We start from the raw sequence: 22,790 nt of genomic DNA on the forward strand, positions 1-22,790 counted from the left end.
TTGGAAATAAAAAGTTTCAACTTCTTTACAAGCCTAAAGAGATGAGTTTAGGGCCTCCCTGGTGGCTCAAGGGGTTAAGACGCAACCTATGAATTTGTCCACAGCAACTGCAGCAGGAGTTCAATCCCCAGGCAGGGAGCTGCCTGCATGGCACAGCAGACCTCTCCTGGCTCACCCGCTGCTCCCCTCAGCAGTGTGTTTCAATCTGCCTGTTCTGTTCCCCACTCTGTCTCTGGTGAATCCTCTCACCTCCCACACTTCTGGCCTGTACCCCTGTTCTTGTATGCATAAATAAATCTTTAAAAAATGAGTTTAATCAAAACAGTAATTAAATATGGAAGTGAACCAGTGTTTCTTGTAAGAAGTTTGGTGGTGGGTGTGATTACGGATAATGATAAACCCAGTTTGCTGACTGTGGGCTGTAGTCCATGAGTCAAGATGGAATTTCCTCTTCCAACCCTATTATGCCACTTAGCCCCTGAGGGGCAGGACAGGCCACAGTGCAGGTTTTCTGATCTCATGCAGACCGGGTAAAGGAGGGGTCAGAGTCCTCAGTGGGTTTTTGCAGGTCTTTTATTGGGGTTCACCAGGCATATGGCAGGTAGGGGTGCTGGGGGCTGGGAGGCTGGCAGGCCCAGCAAATCCTCTATCTGGGCTCTCCGGCGTTCTCTGCTTCTGCTTCTCTTCTTCTCTCTCGGCTTCTTTTTCAGCTTCTGCTGCTACTGGGTGATGGGGTGGCCTGGTGGGCTGGGTGGCTGCATCACCTGCCTCTGGGCCTAGCCTCGTCCCTGTACCAAGTCCACATACCCCCTGCGGTTGCCAGCCAAGTGGGGGTTCTGTGTGGCTGGGCGTTTCTGGCCTAGAGAGCTGGAACTTTGCACATGACATACAGGGTTGTTCCTGCTACAACTGCCCCCCAGCCCTGTCGATCACTCCTGCTGCTGCTGGCGTCCCCATGACGTCGCCCTTAAAAGTCCAGTCTCTCAGCCCAGGTGTACCCACTTCAGGTGACCGCCATCAGGCATGCATTCAGGACTACAGGGTTCCCTCATCTATCCTGATGGCGGGAGGGCAGAAAAGCTTAATACCTTTTACCTTACCCTACAGCCCCCTTCCAGGGCAGCAGTTGGATCACATGCAGGCTTTTCTAACTGAGCAGCTGAAGACAGGTGGCTTCAGGTTTGTCTCAACATCGTCAGTCCTGACTCAGCAGTTCGCACTGAGGAGGGTTCAGTTGATACGGGGATGAGGAAGGTATCTGGGAAGCTGGAGCCAGATTGGGCATGGAATTCCCCATCTTTGATGCCCTACGGCTTTCCTGGCCATCCCATGTGACTCCACAGTACTTGTGGATTCCACCTTTTCTCATAATTCACCCCTTCACCTGCTTGTCTCTCTGACCCATCTTTGAATTACTCCTCAATGACTGACAGTGCATTCCTCCCTATATCTGCAGTGCTCAGCACATAGCTTGAGTAGATACTCAACAATATTTTGCCAAAGGCACAACGGAATGAGATTTTATTCACAGATTAGTGGGTTATCACTTTAATACATGACAAAATTCCCTAAATTTTCCTAAAGCCTATTTCTTCACCATCGCCCAATGCAGTGACCATTATCTACATGTCTCCACTTTACAAGTAACGATACTGGGATGGGAAGATGTGTGGGACTTGCCCTTCGCCCCCGTTGGCTGTTAGTCCTGGACTGGAACTCAGGCAGCAACTATAAAGGCATGGATGAGATCAATGGAGCCTTATCTCTGGACCTTTATCTCTGGATCTTTAGCATCGAAGATCATCAACTATTTTTAAAACATCAAAGCCTTTGACTCAAGAGAGGAGCAAAGTCTTAACTATTGAAGTTGAAATCAATAAATAAAATGCTGTAGCTAAAAACTTTCCTTCTGAAATTATACCTTAATGTGCAACATCCTTAGTTTCTCAGTGTGAACCCCTGGAGAATATGGGCTGCCCTTCTCCCCACCTCTGAGTCACCTCAGTTTGCTTGCTTCCAGTTTGACAGATGAGTGATTTTTGTGATTTTTCTGTAAGGCATTTTGCTAACAACAGCTAAGAGCTACCCACAGATTGAACTGTACTTTCCATTTAAAATTTCTATTTAAAAGCTACACACTTGATTTCTTGAGCAGACTTTTTGCTCTTCTGTTGTGGCGCATCAAATTTATTCATCAAACATTTGTTTACTGGCTATCTGTTATTTGCCTGGCTTTGTGAGGAGTGAGGTGAGTCAGTTTCAGATTCTGTCCTAGACGTTTTCACAAATCATGTGGTAATTTACGAAGAATTTTATAGATGGGGTATCCCCTCAATGATTTTGTCAGCAGCTATGTTTGTATGGCTTCCTTACAAAAAATACCTCAAAAGCTTTGCATGGCATATGCGGATCACAGTCCCTTATCCTTTTGGCCACTGTCACTGGTCTAGCAGGTCAGCACATGGCCCAGTCTTGCCCCCTTATTTCTGGATTGACACTGATAAAGAAAATATCTCTTTCCTCTGGTTATAAGATTTAACAACGAATGTCTGAAGTAACCGTTTCTCCCATTCCTGGTATAAGGAAGAACCACTTGCAGTGGAAGAAAATGACACCCCCATACAGAGAGAAATAGAGGGGAGTCCTGCTTAATTTTCAAATCTAGGGGTGGAGTCACGCTTGGTCACCTCTGCTCCATCTTTCCCAAGGAATGTTGTCTATATGTTTCCCTTTGGTTAAATTAGCTTGCAATTAGAGAAATCTAAAACTCTGTAAGAAATGTTGATGACCTAGTAGGGGGAGGTGCAAATCACTAAGTTGAGAAAGCCCCCCACAGGTGAAGACAAGCAAGCTTTGTCTTTAGAGGTGAGAGGGCTTTCATTGGAGAAGGGAAAGAAGGGCATCCCAGGAGGCAGTGAGGGCACAGTGCATTTTCGATGGAAAATGAAGTAGCATGATATAGGAAAGACAATATCAGAAAAGTAGGTTCAACTTAGATCCCAAGGGATTTCACTGGATGTTTTTCAATGGGGTTGGGTTTTGTCCTGTAAGATTGTGAAGTCATTAAAGGATTTTAAGCAGCTTATGGTAGGGTGAGAGTAATTGAAAGATAATTGGTCACAGTGGCAGGTAGTTGAGAAAAGGGGGGAAGTGGAGCGTCCAGGTGACAGGCTGCTGTAGCAAACCAGGTAGGAAATGATGGCGATCTGAACAGGGCATGCACCATGGAGGGGCAGGATGTGGACTGGAGGATTGGCATCCTGCTGGAGAAGAGAAGGGAGAGGAAGCAGTCTAAATAATGCCACGACTGCTGATGGGCTGGCTAAACGGATGGGTGGAGGCCCCGTTAACTAAGAAGGAAGGGCAGCTCTTGAGATTGCACAGAGTAGGCACTCAGTAAAACCACAAATTTCAATGCTTCCCTACCTCCATTCCTCCTCTCTCTCTTTTTTTTTTTTAAGATTTATTTATTCATACAAGAACTGGGGTACAGGCCAGAGGTGTGGGGGTGAGAGGATTCACCAGAGTCAGAGTAGGGAGCAGAACAGGCCGACTGAGTTAAATACACTGCTGAGGGGAGCAGCGGGCGAGTCAGGAGAGGTCTGCTGCGACATGTGGGTTGTTGCTCCCTGGCTGGGGATTGCTTCAGAGGTTGCATCTGAACCCCTTGCACCACCAGGGACATTCCTCCCCTCTTTACTCTTCTTGTCTTCCTCCTTTTATACTTTCTTCCCTAAAACACTTTTAGTTTTTCTTTGCTGACTTATTAATAATTAGTACAGAACAATCTTCAACTTTCAGATGCAAGACCATAGTTAATATTCTTGGCTATTTATATTTTGCGATAATGTAAATCTAGAAACAGGATCATGTCTGCAGGCTTTGACAGATATTTATATTGTGTTATTTTAAACAATGAAAAAGCTGGCAGGTCAGCCATTATAGGCAGAAGGACAGTGACTGACAGCCGGAGAAGGTCCCAGTTAGGAAAGCACTTGGGGAAGCCATGCTGACTGAAGGGGGGTGGGTTAGACCCAACCTGAGCAGTCCTTCCACTAATTTTGTGCTGATGGAGGCGAGAGACTTCCTCTTGGGGACCTTTGGCTTGCTTTTAATTTTTTAAATGCCTATTTTCTCTCTCCTTTGACATTATAAGAGTAATTTATGATTCTAATGTTCTTATACTCTCTAAAGTTTTTAATAAACAGCCATATTATTAATAAGAAGTGTGTGATGTACTCTCCAATAAATTAATCATCAAGATGTTCTGAATGGAGGTAATTTTATGTCAATGAATTTGGATGTCTTTATGCTTCAGAGAATTTAAGCTACCTGACTCAGCGCCAGCTTTGATCTCTGCAAATGCCAGCTTGAGCCCCTGAGTCCTGCCTCTGAATCTGTTTCCCTAATCCTCCCTCCTTATCCCCACTCCCCACCTCCACATAGTAGAAAACATTAACCAACCTAAAAAAACGTGCTCAGCTATAATCGATTTGCCCCATATGAATTAAACCTCTATGGCTTAAATTTTGTTTTCTAAGAAAAGCAAAATTAGATCCTTTTTACATAGAAAACAAACTTTATATTTCATCAGTGTCAGTGGAGGAATGAAATGCCTTATTTAACAAAAGAATAAAGAGGCTGGTGGGTTCTACCTGGTCGTCAGGTGAGACCCCATTTGCCACCCAAGGGGGTTTTCCTAGCAGCAGATTATGAAGCAGCTGACTGTGTGTCAGAAGCAGGCTTCTGAGGGTTGTGGGGACTGAGGTCAGGCCGAGGTCATGCTCTACTAGGCAGGGAAGCCACAGCTGCAGGGTGTTTTGGCCCATCTTCTCCCTCCCTGTTCCAAGCCTCTCTCACCCCCAGCTGCTCCCCGAGAGGTAGGGAAAAATACCTTCAGTGAAGCTCTGGAACTTTCAGGCACACCATTTCCATATTTTCCTGAGATGATTCCACAGGCAAGGGGAGACCATGTCATTGCTCCAACCCCTGCAGAAGAAAAACCCTTCAAAATTTGTGCAAATGGTAATCAAAAGTGTGGGAGCACTTTCAATAGGATTTGTTAGTTGTGGGAGAAGCTACCTAGGTAAATGAGTGAACATCAGCACACAACCTTCTGTTAAACTGTAGGCATTTATAATTGTGCTTCATTTTTATAAGCCAATCAAACATGCAAAGTTGGTTACAGGGAGGGGGCCATATAAACAAGCCCGAAAATGAAGCTCAGCCATAATTTTCTGAGGTTCCAAATTCTCAGGTTTCTTTTTAACACTTTACTTGCACAGAAAATCAGCACTTTGCTTGTCCACTCAGCCTTACTAGTGCCTGGAACACAGCAGGAACACAATGCCTCTGCAGAGCAAATACACAAAAAGCAATAGCAATAGTAACTATTGCCATTTTTGTTGAATTTTTAATCTTTTTTTCTTACCCAGCATTTTTCTATCACATGAGCCCTATTTTCTTAGCAAAACAGTTATCTCTGAAAGCTAATTTGAGGAATAAGCCTGAAAATAGGCTTATATTTTTCTGATATCCAAAATTCTTGGGTATATGTAGGGTGTGTGTTTGTGTGTGTATAATTTTTTCCTCCAGTCTTTGAAGGTGTTATGTCTCCTTATACTAACATGTAGCGCTTGGCTTGTTAGTGGGTTGTTGAATGCCCCATGTCTGACTCAGTTCTAGGCACAGGAGATATAGATGTGTATATCTATAATTTTTTGGACAGGCAGTTACAATTCAGAGATGTATGCTTTAACTAGAGCAAGCACCCTATGAAAACTGAGTTTATTCATTGGGTCTTCCCCTCATTCTCTGTGCAGTTTTTAAACTCCTACTGAGTTCAATCACAATTTACAACTGCTTGACTCCCATCTGTGATCGCCTGTGAACCAACCACATGCAGGCTCATTGTCTTGTCTAACAGTCTCTGGATGCATAGTTCTTACAATCCTATGTTAATTGGGCACATTTAGAAAAGGACTTCAGTGGCATTTTTTTCCAGATCACTGATCTCACTCCTATTGTTAGAAATAATCAGTAACTCTGAGAGGTTACCTATTTTATGGTAGAGCTCTGGTAGTTGAACCTCCACTTTCTCTCTCTGGAAAAGATGGTACTCAGCTTGCTCACAGACTGGCGGGATCATATTGAACTGTCTTGCTACAGAATAGGCTTCCTAAGGAGAAATAAAATTGCAAATGAATTTACAATGATGAGAAATTAGATTTCTCTGATGTGTATGCATGAGAAATTTTCATTTTGGTGTAATCAATACAAACTGTGAAACATGAAAGATGTCAAACAATAAGCAAAATTATGACCATCAGTTTCATGAAGAGCAGGAAGTCCATTTTATTCTTTGAGCACGTTTGGACTGAGTCCTGGGCAAATTAGTCATGTGCATTGGGACTATTATAAAAGAAAATGTAGTTTGACTAGTTTCCTAAAGAAATCAAACTAATATATAAAAATGATCTGTTATTAGCATGTTATAGAAGTAGTTAAAAAGAAAACTAGAACATTCTTTTCTTCTATCTCATTATCTGGGAAATTTACTTTTACCCTCATGCCACCAAAGAGCATGCTAAAACATCATTCCTATAAAGACGTAAGCCCTCCCTGCTGTATCTCATCAGATGAGATACAGCCCCCACGTCCATCTGCATTATGATGGAATTGATAAGAGAATTCAGTGCCATAGAGATTGCAAGGAAAGTTTGCAAAAGATCTTGCAATTTACACATAGGACCTGAAAAGCCACAATAAAGTACTTAATGGCCATTTAAAAATAAAAGTAGGTTACCATAATCTCCATGGCGCTCCACCGCGAGGTTCCCCAGTACATGGCCATGCCCTGGTTGATCACGTGCGTCATGGCACGCACAATTTCTGTGGAAGGCCAAACAGAGAGGTTTCATGGGTTTCTCTACTTTGCAAGTTAGGTGGTCTTTTTTTTTTTTCTGTCAAAAGTTTACAAGTTTAATACAACTATTTATTCAATCAGTGTAGTTACTTTGACATTGATGACAACAGAATAGTCAAACATGAAATATGGACTTTTTTGGAGGTTGGTAGTACTCTTTGGGTTAAGTTAACTTTCCATTTTCATGTTGCAGCAATAAGGCTAAGTGATATTAAAAACATAATGACCTCTATAAATTGTTCCTTTATTTTTATTGCTTCATGCTTCTTGGTCTGATGAAAGAACATATGATTAATCTCCTTCAGAACCTGGGTAATTTGCCCAATAAAGTGAGAAGTAAGAGAAAGCTCTGGCTTTGACTTTTCAGGACATAATGTTAGCAGGCTAGAGGGCCTGTCTTTGTGTCTGGATTTGCAGAATTGGGCCACACATACACTGACTGCAGAGCAGAGATGACTCAACAATAACTTATTAAATGCAGAACAGAAAGATAAGCTTATTAAATGCAGAACAAACAGCTGAAGCCACAGTGGCTTAAACCCACAGTGGCACACTCTGTCCTTGACCAGATTAAACGAAACTTTATTCCAAGACACCCATGTGATGAATTTCATCAAGGCATGCTCATGGCCCTGTCTGGTTTGCTCATCAGTCTTTTTCAGCTTGACATCACATTTCCTAAACAGGAAAATAAATCCTTTCCCCAGAGGGTGGAGTGGCCAATCCTGTCCCCAGCCAGATGGCATGTGGAATGGAGAGCATGGAGGGCTTGAATAACAGGCACATACAGCAGGATTTCTTCCACACAAAGCAGGTCAACCAAAGATTCAGGATCATTTGATATTTTCAAGGGGATACAGACCGCAGGCTTCCCCATGTCCCACAAATTTTTATAGGTTACATGTCCTCCCAAAGATCAAATCCTATCTCAAGGTGAGTTGAGGTAGGTATATTCTTATTTTTATTTCTCATGAGCAAACACCATCTAAATTGACAGGGACAGGATTTGGAATGAGAATGTCAGGGTTAGGGAGTTAGTGTCCCTGCCTGTTTGACTTATGTATGTCTTTTAATTTGAGGTTAGTTTCTTTTATAGAAAATGGAAATGCGACTCACCCTTGTCTAGCCAACAGACAGAAAATTTAGTTTATAAGCAAAATATTTTTCTTTCTTGGAGAAATACTCCCAAATATCAGATACTATTCAGCAACTTAAATGCCGAAGTTCATTCTCACTTTATAAAATTAGATACAAGAAGTGATAAGAAATGCTTTTCTTTTTATATACAATTGGGAATGTGTACCAATGATAAACATTTCTGGAAGTTGTAGCCATTATTTAAACCCCCGGAAGTATTCTCTTCTCCTTGGATATCTCCATGGTTGTGTCAGCTTCCTTTCCTTTTATATTCTGGTTCACTCAGAGCTGAGGATTTCATTCAGTCAACAGTATTTATTGTGTCTGCTGCTCCGGGTGCCAGGATATTGTGGTGAGTCAAACACTGAGGACGTTAAGAGAACAAATTGCACCCAAGACACTCCCCTCTCTGTTCTGCAGTCAAATATGATGAGCACAGATCATTGACCAGTGGCTCGACCACGTGGAGGTTCCTGAGACCAGGACAGAACAGCTGGCATGCAGAAAAGGTGGTGATTCTTTTTTTTCTTTTTCTTTTTTTTAAAGATTTATTTATTTATTTATTTCTCTATACAAGCACTGGGTACAGTCAGAAGCGCGGGAGGGTGAGAGAATCCACCACAGCAGAGCAGGGAGCAGAACAGGCAGAAGGACTGAAGTACACTGCTGAGGGGAGCAGCGGGTGGCAGGAGAGGTCTGAGCGCCTTTTTTTCTTATTTTTTTTTTTTTAAAGATTTATTCATGCATACAAGAACTGGAATACAGGCCAGAGATGCGGGGGGTGAGAGGATCCACCAGAGACAGAGTGGGGAACAGAACAGGCAGATTAACTGAAATACACTGGTGAGGGGAGCAGTGGGCGAGACAGGAGAGGTCTGCCTTGCCATGTGGGTTGCTCCCTGGCTGGGTATTGAACTCGTGCTGCAGAGGCTGTGGATTGCTTCATAGTGTGGTGCTTAACCCCTTGCGCCACCAGGGAGGCCCAAGAGGTGGTGATTCTTGCACCTTGTTCACTTATTCAATACACATATACTGGAAGTCTCCCTGTGCCAGGCATTGTGCCAATGCAGGGTTCACCTGTGAGTAAAACAGGCATGAAGCTCTTGGCTCAGGGAGTTTAGAACTGAGTGTGAAGATGGAGATGTAACTAAATATTTACAAAATATAAAGCCTTAAAGAGGGAGGGAGGGGGAAAGCTTATTTAGTTAGGTCAAGGGTAATCGTTAAGCAAAACAAATAAAAAGGAGTCATGTGAAGACCAGAGGAAAAACATTCTAGGCAGATGGAACAGCATGTGCAAAGGCCCTTAGGTAAGACAACTTAGTGAGTTCCAGCAAGCAGAAGGAAGCCAGCATGGGCGGAGTCTAGTCAAGAAGGATGACAGGGCACAAGAGGTGGTTCGCACAGTATTCGTATATTATTCAAAGTTTAGTGGGAAGTCATTAACTTTTTTTAGGTAAGAAATGACAGAATGTCATTTAAATTTGGGAATACTTTATGCTATGGCAAATCTGTTGTATCAGAGAGGGCTGGAGAAACAGCCCTCTACCTTTCATTAGAAAGGTACTGAAGTATTTAGGTAGGCATGAGGGTAACTTGGAATAAGGTGGTGGTAATAAAGAGAGGGAAACACAGATGGTTTCAAAATATATCTTGGAGGTAGATTCAACAAGACTTGCGGATTAACTGAATGTGTCAAGTAAGTGAAAGGGACTGAGACCATCTCCCAGGTATCTGGCAATTTGAGGGTATGAAGGAAGAACAGGTTGGGGGTGGAAATCAAGGATTCCTTTTGGACATGCAAAAATTGCAGACACTTGTGAGATACTAAACAGGGAGATGAGTAGAAATTGTAGGGTATGTGATAATAAGCAAATTGTACTGGAGGTGATAAATTTATTGCCAGACTATTAATTGCACTAAATTTCACAGAGTGAATAAAATTCTAAGGGAAGTCTGCAGAGAAAAGAGTTTCTGGGCCTCCCCTGTGGCGCAGCAGGTTGAGTGCAGTGCTGTGAAGCTGTCCACAGCCTCTGCAGCATGGGTTCAATCCCTGGCCGGCCAGGGAGAAACCCACATGGTGCAGCAGACCTCTCCTGCCTTGCCCGCTGCTCCTCTCAGCAGTGTCTTTGGTCAGTCTGCCTGTTCTGCTACCTACTCTGTCTCTGGTGAATGCTCTCACCCTCCCGTGCCTCTGACTGTATACCCCAGTTCTTATATAAATAAATAAATATTTAAAAAACCAAAAAGAAAAGAAAAGAGGTTCTAAGAGCCAGCCCAGGGGTCAGAGAGAGAATAGTGCCAGGGTTGGTCTGCAGATAGATGGCCAGGAAGGAAGCTGAAGGAGGGAATTTCAGAATCAAAAGCAGAGCGTTCTCAAGAAGGAGCTGAGCACTTAAGTTGGAAGAGGACAAAACAGTGTCCACTGATTTTGAACACACGTCAGGAGGTCATTGCAGACCACGAGCTGGGTAGCTTCAGTGTCATTGGTATGAAGAGACCAAGGCCAGACTGGAGATGAGGGGTGGGCAGAGGAAGGAAGACTTCAGAGACAACCGGAGTGGATGACTCAGGTTTGAAGTGTGTCTAGCAGAGACCTCAGGCTGTAGTTGAAGGTTATTAGGGTCAAAGGAGAATTTTATTTAAGGACGGGAGGTGTAAGAGTCAGCCTGCACACCGCAGGGAGTGCCACAGAAAGCGGAAACTATGCTGATGTGGGCCAGGGTTTGGGGAAGAAGCATGGGGTAAAGACTTGATTGAGACGGAGGTGGTCAGAGCACCTGTGGGTGGGGGGGACTTCAACAAGATGGTAGGAATCAGGAAATGCTATTCTCAATGAACTGTGACTCAGTGAACCGGTGAGAGTGAGAAGTGAGGACAAGGTGAGAACCAAGAGTTCTGAGCCCCGAGGCGCCCACTCCAATGCCCAGGTGCTTGAGTTGCTGGTAATTTCTCGTTGAGCAGGATGCAGAAAGAACTGCTCTTGTGGTTATGAAGGCGGGGTGAAATCACAGAGAAGCAGGGGCCTGAAGTCAGGCATTCATGTTGCCACCAAATAAAATGTCATATAATGCATCCTAAATGTGTTCATTTTTTCCCCCTAATATCGGAAGAAATCGCCCTAATTTGTTCCCCTATTTAACAGGAAACGGCTGCACGGATGGCTGAGGTGGGTGTCACACAATTCTATTTAAGGACACTAGAGGGCAGCATTGCTGAAAGAAAAGATGGAGTGAGTCAGAGCTGATGTGTCTCCTGGAAACACTTCGCAAACATACTAGTCAGAACTTGGGTTCTTAGTGGGGAAAGGAACTTAGTGTGGATAATGGCTTAGTGCAATGCATTTATTTGCTCTGGGAAAGGACATGCAGGCAAAGGTGATTAAATCTCATGACCTGGAGCTGAATGTGACTCCCTCTCCCCACTGCCTGGTCTCCTCCTGCTTTTCCAGGAAGTCATAGTTGTAGTTCACAGCCCTGACTGCCCATTAAAACACCCAAAGAACTTTGAAAAAGACATTCTCTGGGCTACACCCAAGTTCCATTTGATCAAAATCCGTGGAGGGTGAGGACCAGCATCAATACTTTAAAAATTCCGTTCCAGATGATTCTAATGTGTGTCTGTGTTGAAAACCACTACACCAATAATTTCAGAAAATGGCCACTGGATCACCCACAGTAGCACCTGGGAACTTGCTAGAAATGCAAACCCTAGGACCTTGCCCCAGACTTACAGAATTACAAATTTGGGAGCAGGGGATGCTTCTCGGTTCTGTGTTTTAACCAGCCCCCTCAAGCAATTTTGGTGCAGATTCAAGTTTGAGAGCCATTGCTTAGAACATTGTTAATCAGTCATTTCAATGAATATCAGCTTCCTCCCACATCTCCTTTTCTGCTCTTTCACCTAAGCTAAACTAAATGCTGCACATTATCATTTCTCCTTTAATTTAGTTATTTGCTTTAGTGCATATGCAAGCAGGTAGTCACCATGACATGCATGCCTACACACAGGCATACTTTGGTATGAATCAGACTCACCTGGGAAATTTGATGAAAATGCAGAGGTGGAGGCCCCAAACATCAACAAGCAAGGGGTTTTGTGCTAGATTCATTAGCTCTCAAATCTCAAAGTCTGAGAAATACTATTTGAATTATAGGCAAACTTTGTTAAGTCTTCCCCATACACTCCTTTTCAGGTTGAAATCATCACCATTCTTTCCCCCATGGGCCCCACGCAGCTGGCTCTCATTCCCTGTTATCCTTAACACACAGCTGACTCTCTTTAGATGCTGCAAGTACATTTTGCTTCTCTGTTTTCCAATTCCCCAAGTGTAATGTGAGAAAGGTATTGATCCTGTGAGATTCTTGCAAAGCTTGACATGAGATCATGTATGCAGACCAATTTGTTAGTTGGTCAACCTCTGTTCTGATCAGTTTGTACAGAGCCTTTGTAAAGATGGGATTTCCAAACCTTATTCTGAAATGAAAAATAGGCTGTTGAAATGAGACATTTTGGTCTCAATTATAGCTACAGTTAAAGGCCTTGACAAAACAGTGGTTAGTAAATATCCCTAAGTTCCAAAGTGAGATACTAGACCACTACGTAGGATTGGTTTAAAAAAAGTTTGGCTTTCTTCAGCCCACTTTAGAAGAAACAGTCCCCTCACCCAAGCAAAGGTTGAGAAGACAGACCATTTATTTGGCTTGTTTTGAGTTCTGTGGCATTTTCTTATCTTCCCCATGCATGCTCTCTCCCCAGTCTTTTATGTCAAACTGAACACAAATCCCAAACCTAAAAATTCCATTTGCAGAATTGCAAATAAAAACTGCATCCTGAAGTTAAGAGCCTGAAGTTCAGCGATTTCTCCAGAACAGATACCGACTGTCCTGGCAACTCTGCTCCTTCCTTGTTTGACTTGCCTGACAGAGGGGAGAAGCCTTGATGCTTTATCTCTATCTTTTAAAATTATTTCTCTCTCCACCAGATGTGTGCACTTTAATCCTAGCAAGACGGCAAGTGTTCGTTCTACGTTAGATAAAAATGGCCAAGCGACATGCCTCAGGCTATGACATAGCTTTCTGGTTTTCCTACAGCTGGATTCTCATTATTTCTCTGTAATCCTCTTCTCACAACCTCCAGTCTTTTCCACTTGTCACCCAGACCCCTACTGCCCGCTAACACTCTGAGAAATAAGGCTGTAGAATATGGATCATAAAATTGCACTTCTCTCTTCAACATGATCTATGTGGGCCCCTTTATTTCCTACTAAAGCCTAGTGATGCCAACTGAGAGTTTCAATTAATAATTAATGGTGGGTCCTTCCTGGTGGCATAGAGGTTAAGTCTCAGCACTATCATGCTATCAATGCTGCAGCCTGAGTTCTGTTCCTGAGCCAGGGAGCTGACCCACATGGCACAGCAGACCTCTCCTGTCTGACCCACTGCTCCCTTCAGCGGTGTATTTCAGTAGACCTGCCTTTTCTGTTCACTCTGTGTCTGGTGAATCCTCTCACCCCGTACCTCTGGCCTACACCCCAGTTCCTGTATGCATAAATAAATAAATCTTCAAAAGAATACTAAATGGTAATAATCAGGTGATTTCAGTCTTGATGAAAGGGAGTAGCAACCACAGTGAGTATACAGAATTTGTAAACAGTGGAATAAATTTCAATTTATTTAAACCATTCAAAAAGAGAGTAAGTCAGTCCATTGTCTTAAGTTTTCTCTCAAGTAAGGGCAACAAATAAACAAATTTAAACAAACAAATCTAAATGAACCAAATTTCAAGAATTGTGTTAGTATTCTGGATGCCTGACTTACCTGTCATCTGTGAAGCTAAAAGTTATGTCATCTGTAGGTTGTAGGAAACTGGCCCTCTAAGTTAGCATCCGGAGGCTTCCTCTGGCATTGCTAAAGGTCGCCCTTCACAGAAGGAATTTCTAATGTTTGAAAATGGGTCTTCTAATTTGGGATATCTCTCTGTCATAAGTGAATACATGAAAATTTGGAAAAGGATTCTCTTTCTTTCTACTAAAAATATTAAAGTCTCAATGCTTGTCAATTAAGCCCCACAAATTTTTTTTTTTTTTTTTTTTTTTTTTAAATTTTCTAGAGGCATGTCTTATTTATCTATTTGTTTGTTTTGTTTTGGTTTATACATGCACTGGGTACAGTCAGAAGGGAGGGTGAGAGAATTCACCAGAGCCAGAGCGGGGAGCAGAGCAGGCAGAAGGACCGAAGTACACTGCTGAGGGGAGCAGCGGGCGGCAGGAGAGGTCTGCGCGCCATGTGGGACCCTCCTCCGGTGGCCGGGGAGCAGCCGGGGATCGAACCGGCGCCGCAGAGGCCGCGGGCAGCTTCGCAACCCAGCGCTCAACCGCTGCGCCACCTAGGAGGCCCAAGCCCCACAAATTTGATCCTAGAACATGACTGTCTTAGTCTTTTCTGAGCGTCATAACAAAAATATGTGATGGTTGGATTAAACAACACACATTGATTTCTCACATTTCTGGAGGCTGGGAAGTCTGAGATCAAGATGCTGGCAGATTTGGTGTCAGGTTAAGAACTCTCTTTTTAGTTCTGAGCAAGTCCTCATTGCCATAAGGGACACTCTGGAGTCTTTTTTTTTTTTTTTTTTTTAAAAAAAAAAAAAAGATTTATTTATGCATACAAGTACTGGGGTACAGGCCAGAGGTGTGTGTGGAGGGGGTGAGAAGATTACCAGAGACAGAGTGGGGAACAGAACAGGCATATCGACTAAAATACACTGCTGAGGGGAACAGCAGGCGAGTCAGGAGAGGTCTGCTGTGCCATGTTGGTTGCTCCCTGTCCAGGGATCAAACTCATGCTGCAGTGGCTGCGGACAGCTTCAGAGGTTGTGTCTTAACCCTTTGCACCACCAGGGAGGCCTTGGAATGTCTTTTATAAGGACATTAATCTCCTTCATGAGTATCCATTCACTACCCAATCATCTACCAAAGGCCATATCTTCTAATACCATCATATTAGAAATTAGTGTTCAACATGTGAACCCTTAGCAATGGCTAAAATAATTTTGGCCTAGAAATGCTCAAGGCAGGCACAGCCAGTGGCTTATCACTTCCACTGATGACATTCCAAAGAACCTGATTTTGAATAGCTTGTTTTTTTTTTTTTTTCCCCCAGGGAAATGTACCAGGATGAATGATCAACAAACTGGATGCAGAAAGAAATAGGAAATTAACCTGCTGTGTAGGTTTATTTGATAGAATCAATTTATTCTAATTTTAGACTAGCTAAATGAAACTTTTCTTATATATCACAAACAATTATGGTAGAAGATAATTCTGGTAAAGGACAATAAAATTCAATGAATAACACATAGAAAGATATGCTATAAGTTCTAGATACCTCTCATTTAGTTACATACAAAATATCTAAAGACAGTTTGAGAATTACTGGCTTTTTAATTTTGTGATCTTCTTGAGCTTTGGGTTGCAGTTTTTCTTAAACACTAAAATGAGTATGTTTCTGACTTCTTGGTGTATCAGTTAGGTTTTTGGTTGTTATTTTCTTGTTGGAGAAAGTTATTGAAAACTCAGTTGAAAGTCCTTAAATTATAAAAGAGATTTACTGACTCCTGTCTCTGGAAGTTCAGTGGCCGTACATGCTTCCTCCCGACTCTGTCTCTGGTGAATCCTCCCAACCCCTGCACCTCTGGTCTGTACCCCAGTTCTTGTATGCATAAATAAATAAATCTTTAAAAAGAAACTGGTTGGGGCCTCCCCGGTGGTGCAGTGGTTGAGCGCTGGGTTGCGAAGCTGCCCGCAGCCTCTGCAGCGCCGGTTCGATCCCTGGCTGCTCCCCGGCCACCGGAGGAGGGTCCCACATGGCGCGCAGACCTCTCCTGCCGCCCTCTGCTCCCCTCAGCAGTGTACTTCGGTCCTTCTGCCTGCTCTGCTCCCCGCTCTGGCTCTGGTGAATTCTCTCACCCTCCCGCACTTCTGACTGTACCCAGTGCTTGTATAAATAAATAAATAAATAAATCTTTAAAAAAAAAAAAAAAAGATTGACAGTACAAAATATTAAAAAAAAAAAAAAGAAACTTGTTGTTCCAATAAGTTCTTGAGGCCCAACTTTTTCCTCACTTGCTGCTGCCCTATCCCCAGGGTGGTCTAACTCGGTATCCAGGCATCCAGATCAGTAGCATCTGTTGCTACTGTTAGAACAACTGGCCACATGCAGCCTCATTCACACTCAGCAGGGTCGTTGTGCTCAGTACCCAAGCAAGACTCCTGATGGGACTGCCTCTGTCACATGAACTATGACCCAGGTCAAAATTAAAAATGGGTTGATTAACTTCACACAACCAGACCTCACCTGGAACTGAGGACAGACAAGGGGAGAGGAAGCTGTCTTCCTTCAGGCCAGTTGGAAGCCTAAGGGAACTATCTTTATCCACATGAAAATCTGGGTACCCAAGAGGGACGCCTGTGGGGCAGACAACCAGCCACTCCACTGTGTTCTTACCAGGTGTTGTTGGGCGCACAAATACCAGAGGGACAGGGAAGGGCTATCTCCATTGAGTACCTACTATGTGCTGGACTACATTCTAGGTGCTTTACCAACATTATATGTTTTACTACAGCCTTATACGTGGCAGTATTATTGCTATCTTGCTATTTTACATTTGGAGAAAATGAGGCTCAGAGAGGTTAAAAACTTGCTAGATCAGGCTTACATTTGATCTCTAAAACCAGCCACACCCACCAAACTCCATGCTCAAGCAAAAGGAAGCAAAAGATCTTTTTCCCTTTTCTCTTCACTCATACTTATGTATCTGATGCCCACTTTTTTTGTTATGCTGTTTGACGCACATAGAAGGTTAACAGCGTTTTTATTAACCAAGGAGTAACAGTGTATTAAAAGGAAACACTATTTATAAAACTCTTGCTGAGGAATGGTTTTCCAAAAGTTCATTGAGATCTTGAAAAATAAATATAACCAAATCCTTCCCAATTTACTTGGTGTCCAATATTTCTATATCCACGATCAGTGGAACAGTTACTTTTAATCCTGGGGGCCTCTGCCATTGTGCTGGAGAGATCTGCCTCAAGCCTGGCATTTCTGATCTTCCCCGTTGGGGGAATGGCATCCCCCATGGTCAGAAAGAGCGATTCGGAAGCTTGACAGGTGCTTCTTATTCTGTTATCCTGCCTGATGCTTCTTATTTATACAACAGTCTGTGGATGAGCTTTTCGGGACAGGCTTTTAACTTATTTTAAAAGGAAGTCCATCTTGTGAATGAAAGAATAAAGCAGGCAACTTGGCAGAAGATTGATAAGAGTAAAGAAATATTTATCCTAATGAGATTTTCTACCAGCAAATCCAGTTTCATGCTCTAACAGGAAGCCATTTTTACTTCTTTAAAAGTCTAGAGCTCACCTTACTTCCTGGTCCTCCCAAGAGAGGCGCTGGGAGGGAAATGCTCTCTTAACCTTAAAGATATTAAACCTTCCTCCCCTACAGCTGATGCGGTTCACTGGCAATCCCAAATCCATTTGGCTCTGTGTGCTTTTCTACTTTTATTAGGTATCAGGTAACGAACGCAAAGGCAGTTTTTAAGCTGCTTTAAAGTAGGCAAAAGTAGTAGACTGGAACAATTTTCTCAGCTTTTTGATAGTGAACGACCTGGGAAAGAAGAAATAGTAACTGTAAAAGTTTAAAAATGAGGCACATTCTCTCTGTATGTTCAAATGTAACAGTGGCTGGGTCAGGAGAGTAGCAGGTTTTCTTGAGGATTGCAGTGGGGTGGGTTGCCACCTAATGGTAGATTCTAAGGTAGCAGAGCTAGTATTAATTGTGCATTTCTAAACTCTAAGGACTGTGCCTGGACTTCAACAGCCATGAGATTATAATTAACACTGATAACCTCAAACCACCGGTTTTTTCACAGCGCTGCGGCTAGCGCCGTCATCCAAGCCAATCATCATCTCTGACTTTGGCTGCTACAATTATTTCTTACTATGTCTCACTGCTCTGGTATCTGTCTCCTTACAATTTACTCTAATTTCATGCTGGAGAGATCCTTTAGAAGTGTAAGTGAAATCATATCACTTCTTTGTCCAAAATTCAGAAGATCCCCAAATATTTGCCCCCTGAAATCTCTGTAGACTCATCTCTGTCTATGCTGTCCTTCCATATATTCCGCAGTCAAGTGGGTGTCCCTCATGTTCCTCACACACCCATGGGTGCTCCCATCTCAGGTCTGGACATCATTTCTACAACTGCCTTATCTCCCTCTTAGTTCTTCAGTTTACTCCTTCTGGTCATTTTTCAAATCTTTCCTTCTCAGTGCCAACTCACAGCATTCAAAGCATTCCTATCCTAATTACCCTGTTCTACTTTTTTTTTTCTTTGGTCACACTTATCACCTTCTAATAGTCTATAGAACTTAATATTTTATTGTTTATTTCCTGTCCATCTTTTTTTTTAAGATTTATTTATGCATACAAGAGCTGGGGTACAGGCCAGAGGTGTGGGGATGAGAGGATTCACCAGAGACAGAGTGGGGAACAAAACAGGCAGAATGACCAAAGTACACTGCAGAGGGGAGCAGCAGGAGAGTCAGGAGAGGTCTGCTGCGCCATGTGGGTTGCTCCCTGGCTGGCTGGGAATCAAACTCACGCTGCAGTGGCTGCAGATAGCTTCATAGGTTGCGTCTTAACCCCTTGCACCACCAGGGAAGCCCCAATTTCCTGTCCATCTTACTAGAATGAGTGTGTGCTGTAAGAACGGGTATCTTTGTCTCTCTGTCCTCCTGTATATCCCATGCATGAAAAGCACTATCTAGAATGTAGCAGGCACTCAATAAATTGCACTTGAATAAGTTTTGGATCTGAGCATTTTTATAAACCATGTTCTTCTCGGCCATCTTGAGTGACATGGGGCTGATTAAAAGGCATTCTGTAGGTCTTTTGAGAAAAGAGCTTGTGAGATCTGTGCTGGGAAGGGAGTCCAGAAGATGGGTGGGTGGGAGAAACAAAATCTTATCTTTTGTTCCTTCCTCAACTTTTCTTTTTGGTATCCATATCTTCCCTTTTTACTTTCCATAACATTTTATGTGAATTCTTGTGTCAGTTTTTTTTTCTTGTCTCATTAGATAAAAGCATTCATTTCTAGGTGACAATTGGGTTTGTTCCATTACCAAATATACTTCTAGTTTCCATGCCAATGATACAATGCTTTCTTCTTTTCTCCAAGTTAAAAGAGAATATTGATAAGATTAGATTTTCTTTTCCTGCCTACTGTTTCTCTGTACTTTTCCCTTCCAGCTACTGGCTCCTAAAAATACCTAATTTTCTTATATAAGTAAATTCTAGGTTGACTGTACTAGGGTTTCAAAATGTTATGTCTAAAAGTATCTTATTTAATTATCATTAATTTTATATGATTGGTTTCATTGAAGCTAGTCACAACACAAGTCACCTTTCAAAATTTAAGACAAATACCAAAACTCAACATTGAGATATATTTAGAAAGGATGGGAAAATTCCAAGTTGTACAAGTTGAGGTTTTGTGGCTTATAATCTTTTCCATTACTCCTTGAAGTAGAAGGACACCTTCAGAAGCTTTTGGATTCCTGGGGAGGATTTGTAGGAGATTGGTGGTGGATATGAAGGATGCCTGTGTATTACAGACACATTTCATTCAGGTGGACTGTGTCTTATTTTGTGGCTGTGGAGACTTGAATCTCAAGCACACAAGGTTTTCCTAAATGTCCAATTATATGGGGCTTAGTGGTATTTTCATAAAAAGTAAACATGTTTGTTTTCTGAAATGAATGGAAGTTTTTTTTTTTATATGTAATTTAAGTCAGAGTCACTTAAAATTAGGAATTTAAATTCATGTAATCCTAACACAGCTTTATTTTTTAATCTTCCCTTGTCCCTAGGCCTACTGAAAATTCAGGCTGGTCCCATGGTCTTCCTGCCCACTCTTTGGTAATAGACCTGACATCATTTTAGGTCAAAAACACAACCTGTAAAGATCTCAGCCAAAACTTGCATTTCTTCTCTTTTTTTTTTTTTTTTCAAGTGTATTTTTTTTTAAGGATTTATTTATTTATTTATACAAGCACTGGGTACAGTCAGAAGGGCGGGAGGGTGAGAGAATTCACCAGAGCCAGAGCGGGGAGCAGAGCAGGCAGAAGGACCAAAGTACACTGCTGAGGGGAGCAGCGGGCGGCAGGAGAGGTCTGCGCGCCACGTGGGACCCTCCTCCGGTGGCCAGGGAACAGCTGGGGATCGAACCGGCGTCGCAGAGGCTGCGGGCAGCTTCGCAACCCAGCGCTCAACCGCTGCGCCACTGGGGAGGCCCTCTTCTCTTTTCTAACTGAGACCTGCTTGGAGGTGGGATGTGGTTGGTTTCTCTTTTCTCCTCTCTGCTTCTCCTACTGGTTCTGGCATTCAATGGCAGCCTCCACTCTTCCTGTGTGACTCCACACAGGAAACCTTTGCAGATACCCACCCTGTCACCCCCAGGAGGGAAGCTGCCTCCTGGTTGTGCCACTGAAGTAGAGGACCAGCTGCTTCTGCACATCTGGATGTGTCAGAAAGGGTCAGCTCCTGAGTCACCAGATGCCACTCTGTCACTACGGGGGATGTGTATTAAACACGCTGAGCACTGCTGGAGAGGATGTGGAGATAAAGGATCCCTCTTACATTGCTGGTGGGAATGTAACCTGGTCCAGATAGTATGGAAAGCTGTGTGGAGGTGCCTCAGAATACTAAAAATGGATCTACTAGATGATACAGCGATTCCACTCCTAGGAATCTACCCAAAGGACACAAAAACACTAATTTGAAAGGAAACCTGCACTTCTATGTTTATTGCAGCACTATTACAATATCCAAGATATGGAAACAATCCAAGTGCCTCAAAACAGACAAATGGATCAAAAAGTTGTGGTATATTTACATAATGGAATATTACTCAGTGATCAAAAAAGACAAACTCATGCCATTTGCAGCAACATGGATAGAGCTGGAAGGGATTATGCTAGCCGAAATAAGTCAGAAGGAAAAAGATAAATACCGGATGGTTTCACTGATAAGTGGAATATAGAGAAACCAAAAAAAGGTCAAGAAAAAGCAAAAACTAGCAAGCTGACCATAGATCTGAGGCATACAGCAAGGAAGGGGGAGGGAGAGGATCAAGACGGGGAGAGAAGGACACAAGGGAATATGGTGAGGTTTCACGGGTGATACGGTGGTGGGGGAACCATGGGGATTACAATGATGTAAGGAAAAAAATTAATAAAAATAAACACTCCAGGCAGTCTTCTGCTCCCCTAACCCCTACCAGGGAGGGGTGAAGTGAAGGTATAGCCCTCTCCCCCTGGCGGGATGGAGTCACAGCCTCATTCTTTCCAGACGGGCCCTTCTCATTGTGCTCTCTCCTGAAGTGAGGGCTCCAGTTCCAGAGCTGAGAGCGGGGAGCCCATCTTATAGGATGCTCACTCATGCCTGGGAAGGACCACAACCCCCTTTATATCACAGATGTAGCAGGGCCCCCAGTGGATGCTAAGTCAGCTATGTGGGACCAGGTTGTTCATGTGGCCTGGGGAGAATCACACCCAGGTTATTTATTAATTACAGATTCAAAGAGGATGGAGCTGACAGACAGCATCTTCACTGAGTGTCAGTCTCAATATGACTGAAAATGGGACATAGTATCCCTCCTGGCCTCTGAGGGACACACGGAGAAGGACTCAACATCCCCTGTGTTGTTTTCTTGGGAGAAAGGCTTAATCTTAATTTAATCATGAGAAAACAATCAGAGAGATCTGGTGTGAAAGACATTCTCCAAAACAACTGGTGTGAAGTTTAAAAAAATGTCAATGTCGGGCCTCCCCAGTGGCACAATGGGTTGAACAGCGCTGTGAAGATGTCCGCAGCCTCTGCAGCACAGGTTTGATTCCCAGCCAGCCAGGGACATACCCACATTGCGCGGCAGACCTCTCCTGCCTCGCCCGCTGCTCTCCTCAGCAGTGCTTTTGGTCTGTCTGCCTGTTCTGTTCCCTGCTCTGTCTCTGGTGAATTCTCTCACCCTCCCGTGCCTCTGGCCTGTACCCCAGTGCTTGTATAAATAAATAAATAAATCTTAAAAATAAGGCAATGTCATTAAGAGAAAAAAAAAAAAGGTGGAGGAACCATTTTAACCAAAGAGAGAATGAAAAGCCAACTAAATGCCAAGTGGTATTTAATTAAATCATGAACCCAATTCTATCTTAAAAAAAAGAAAAAAAAAAAAGTCCTGGGCTTCCCCTGGTGGTGCAGCAGTTGAGCGCTGGCTTGTGAAGCTGCCAGCAACCTCTGCAGCACCGGTTCAGTCCCCGCCGCAGGTGAGGGTCCTACATGGCGCGTAGACCTCTCCTGCTGCCCACTGCTCCCCTCAGCAGTGTACTTTGTCAGTCTGCCTGTTCTGTTCCCCGCTTTGGCTCTGGTGAATCCTCTCACCCTCCAGCGCTTCTGACTGTACCCACTGCTAGTATAAATAAATAAATAAATCTTAAAAAAAAAGTCCTATAAAGGGCATTTTAGGATATTTGGATATGACCCGCATGTTAGATGATAGTGATACATCGTGGGTAAGGTGCCAGGGTGTGATGGTCACGTCATGATTGTATTGAAGGCCTGTTGTGGAGACACTGTTCACGTGTGAAATGTCATAATGAGAGAGAGCAAGAG

At 43.2% G+C, this 22,790-nt stretch overlaps 1 protein-coding gene across 1 annotated transcript in view; it reads right to left on the reverse strand.

Moving 5' to 3' along the window:
* KCNAB1 (potassium voltage-gated channel subfamily A regulatory beta subunit 1) overlaps positions 1-22,790 on the reverse strand; it is a 211,630-nt gene that overhangs the window by 13,716 nt on the left and 175,124 nt on the right. The window contains exons 9-11 of the mRNA XM_054700987.1: positions 6,806-6,891; positions 6,058-6,178; positions 4,895-4,989 (exon numbers count right to left, since the gene is read on the reverse strand). Of these exons, the coding sequence (XP_054556962.1) occupies positions 4,895-4,989; positions 6,058-6,178; positions 6,806-6,891 (302 nt within the window). The remainder of the gene's footprint in view (positions 1-4,894; positions 4,990-6,057; positions 6,179-6,805; positions 6,892-22,790) is intronic.

Source organism: Talpa occidentalis, unplaced genomic scaffold (genome assembly GCF_014898055.3).
Source record: "Talpa occidentalis isolate TD23 unplaced genomic scaffold, MPIMG_talOcc4v2.1 talOcc4.4, whole genome shotgun sequence".
Lineage (NCBI taxonomy): Eukaryota > Metazoa > Chordata > Mammalia > Eulipotyphla > Talpidae > Talpa > Talpa occidentalis.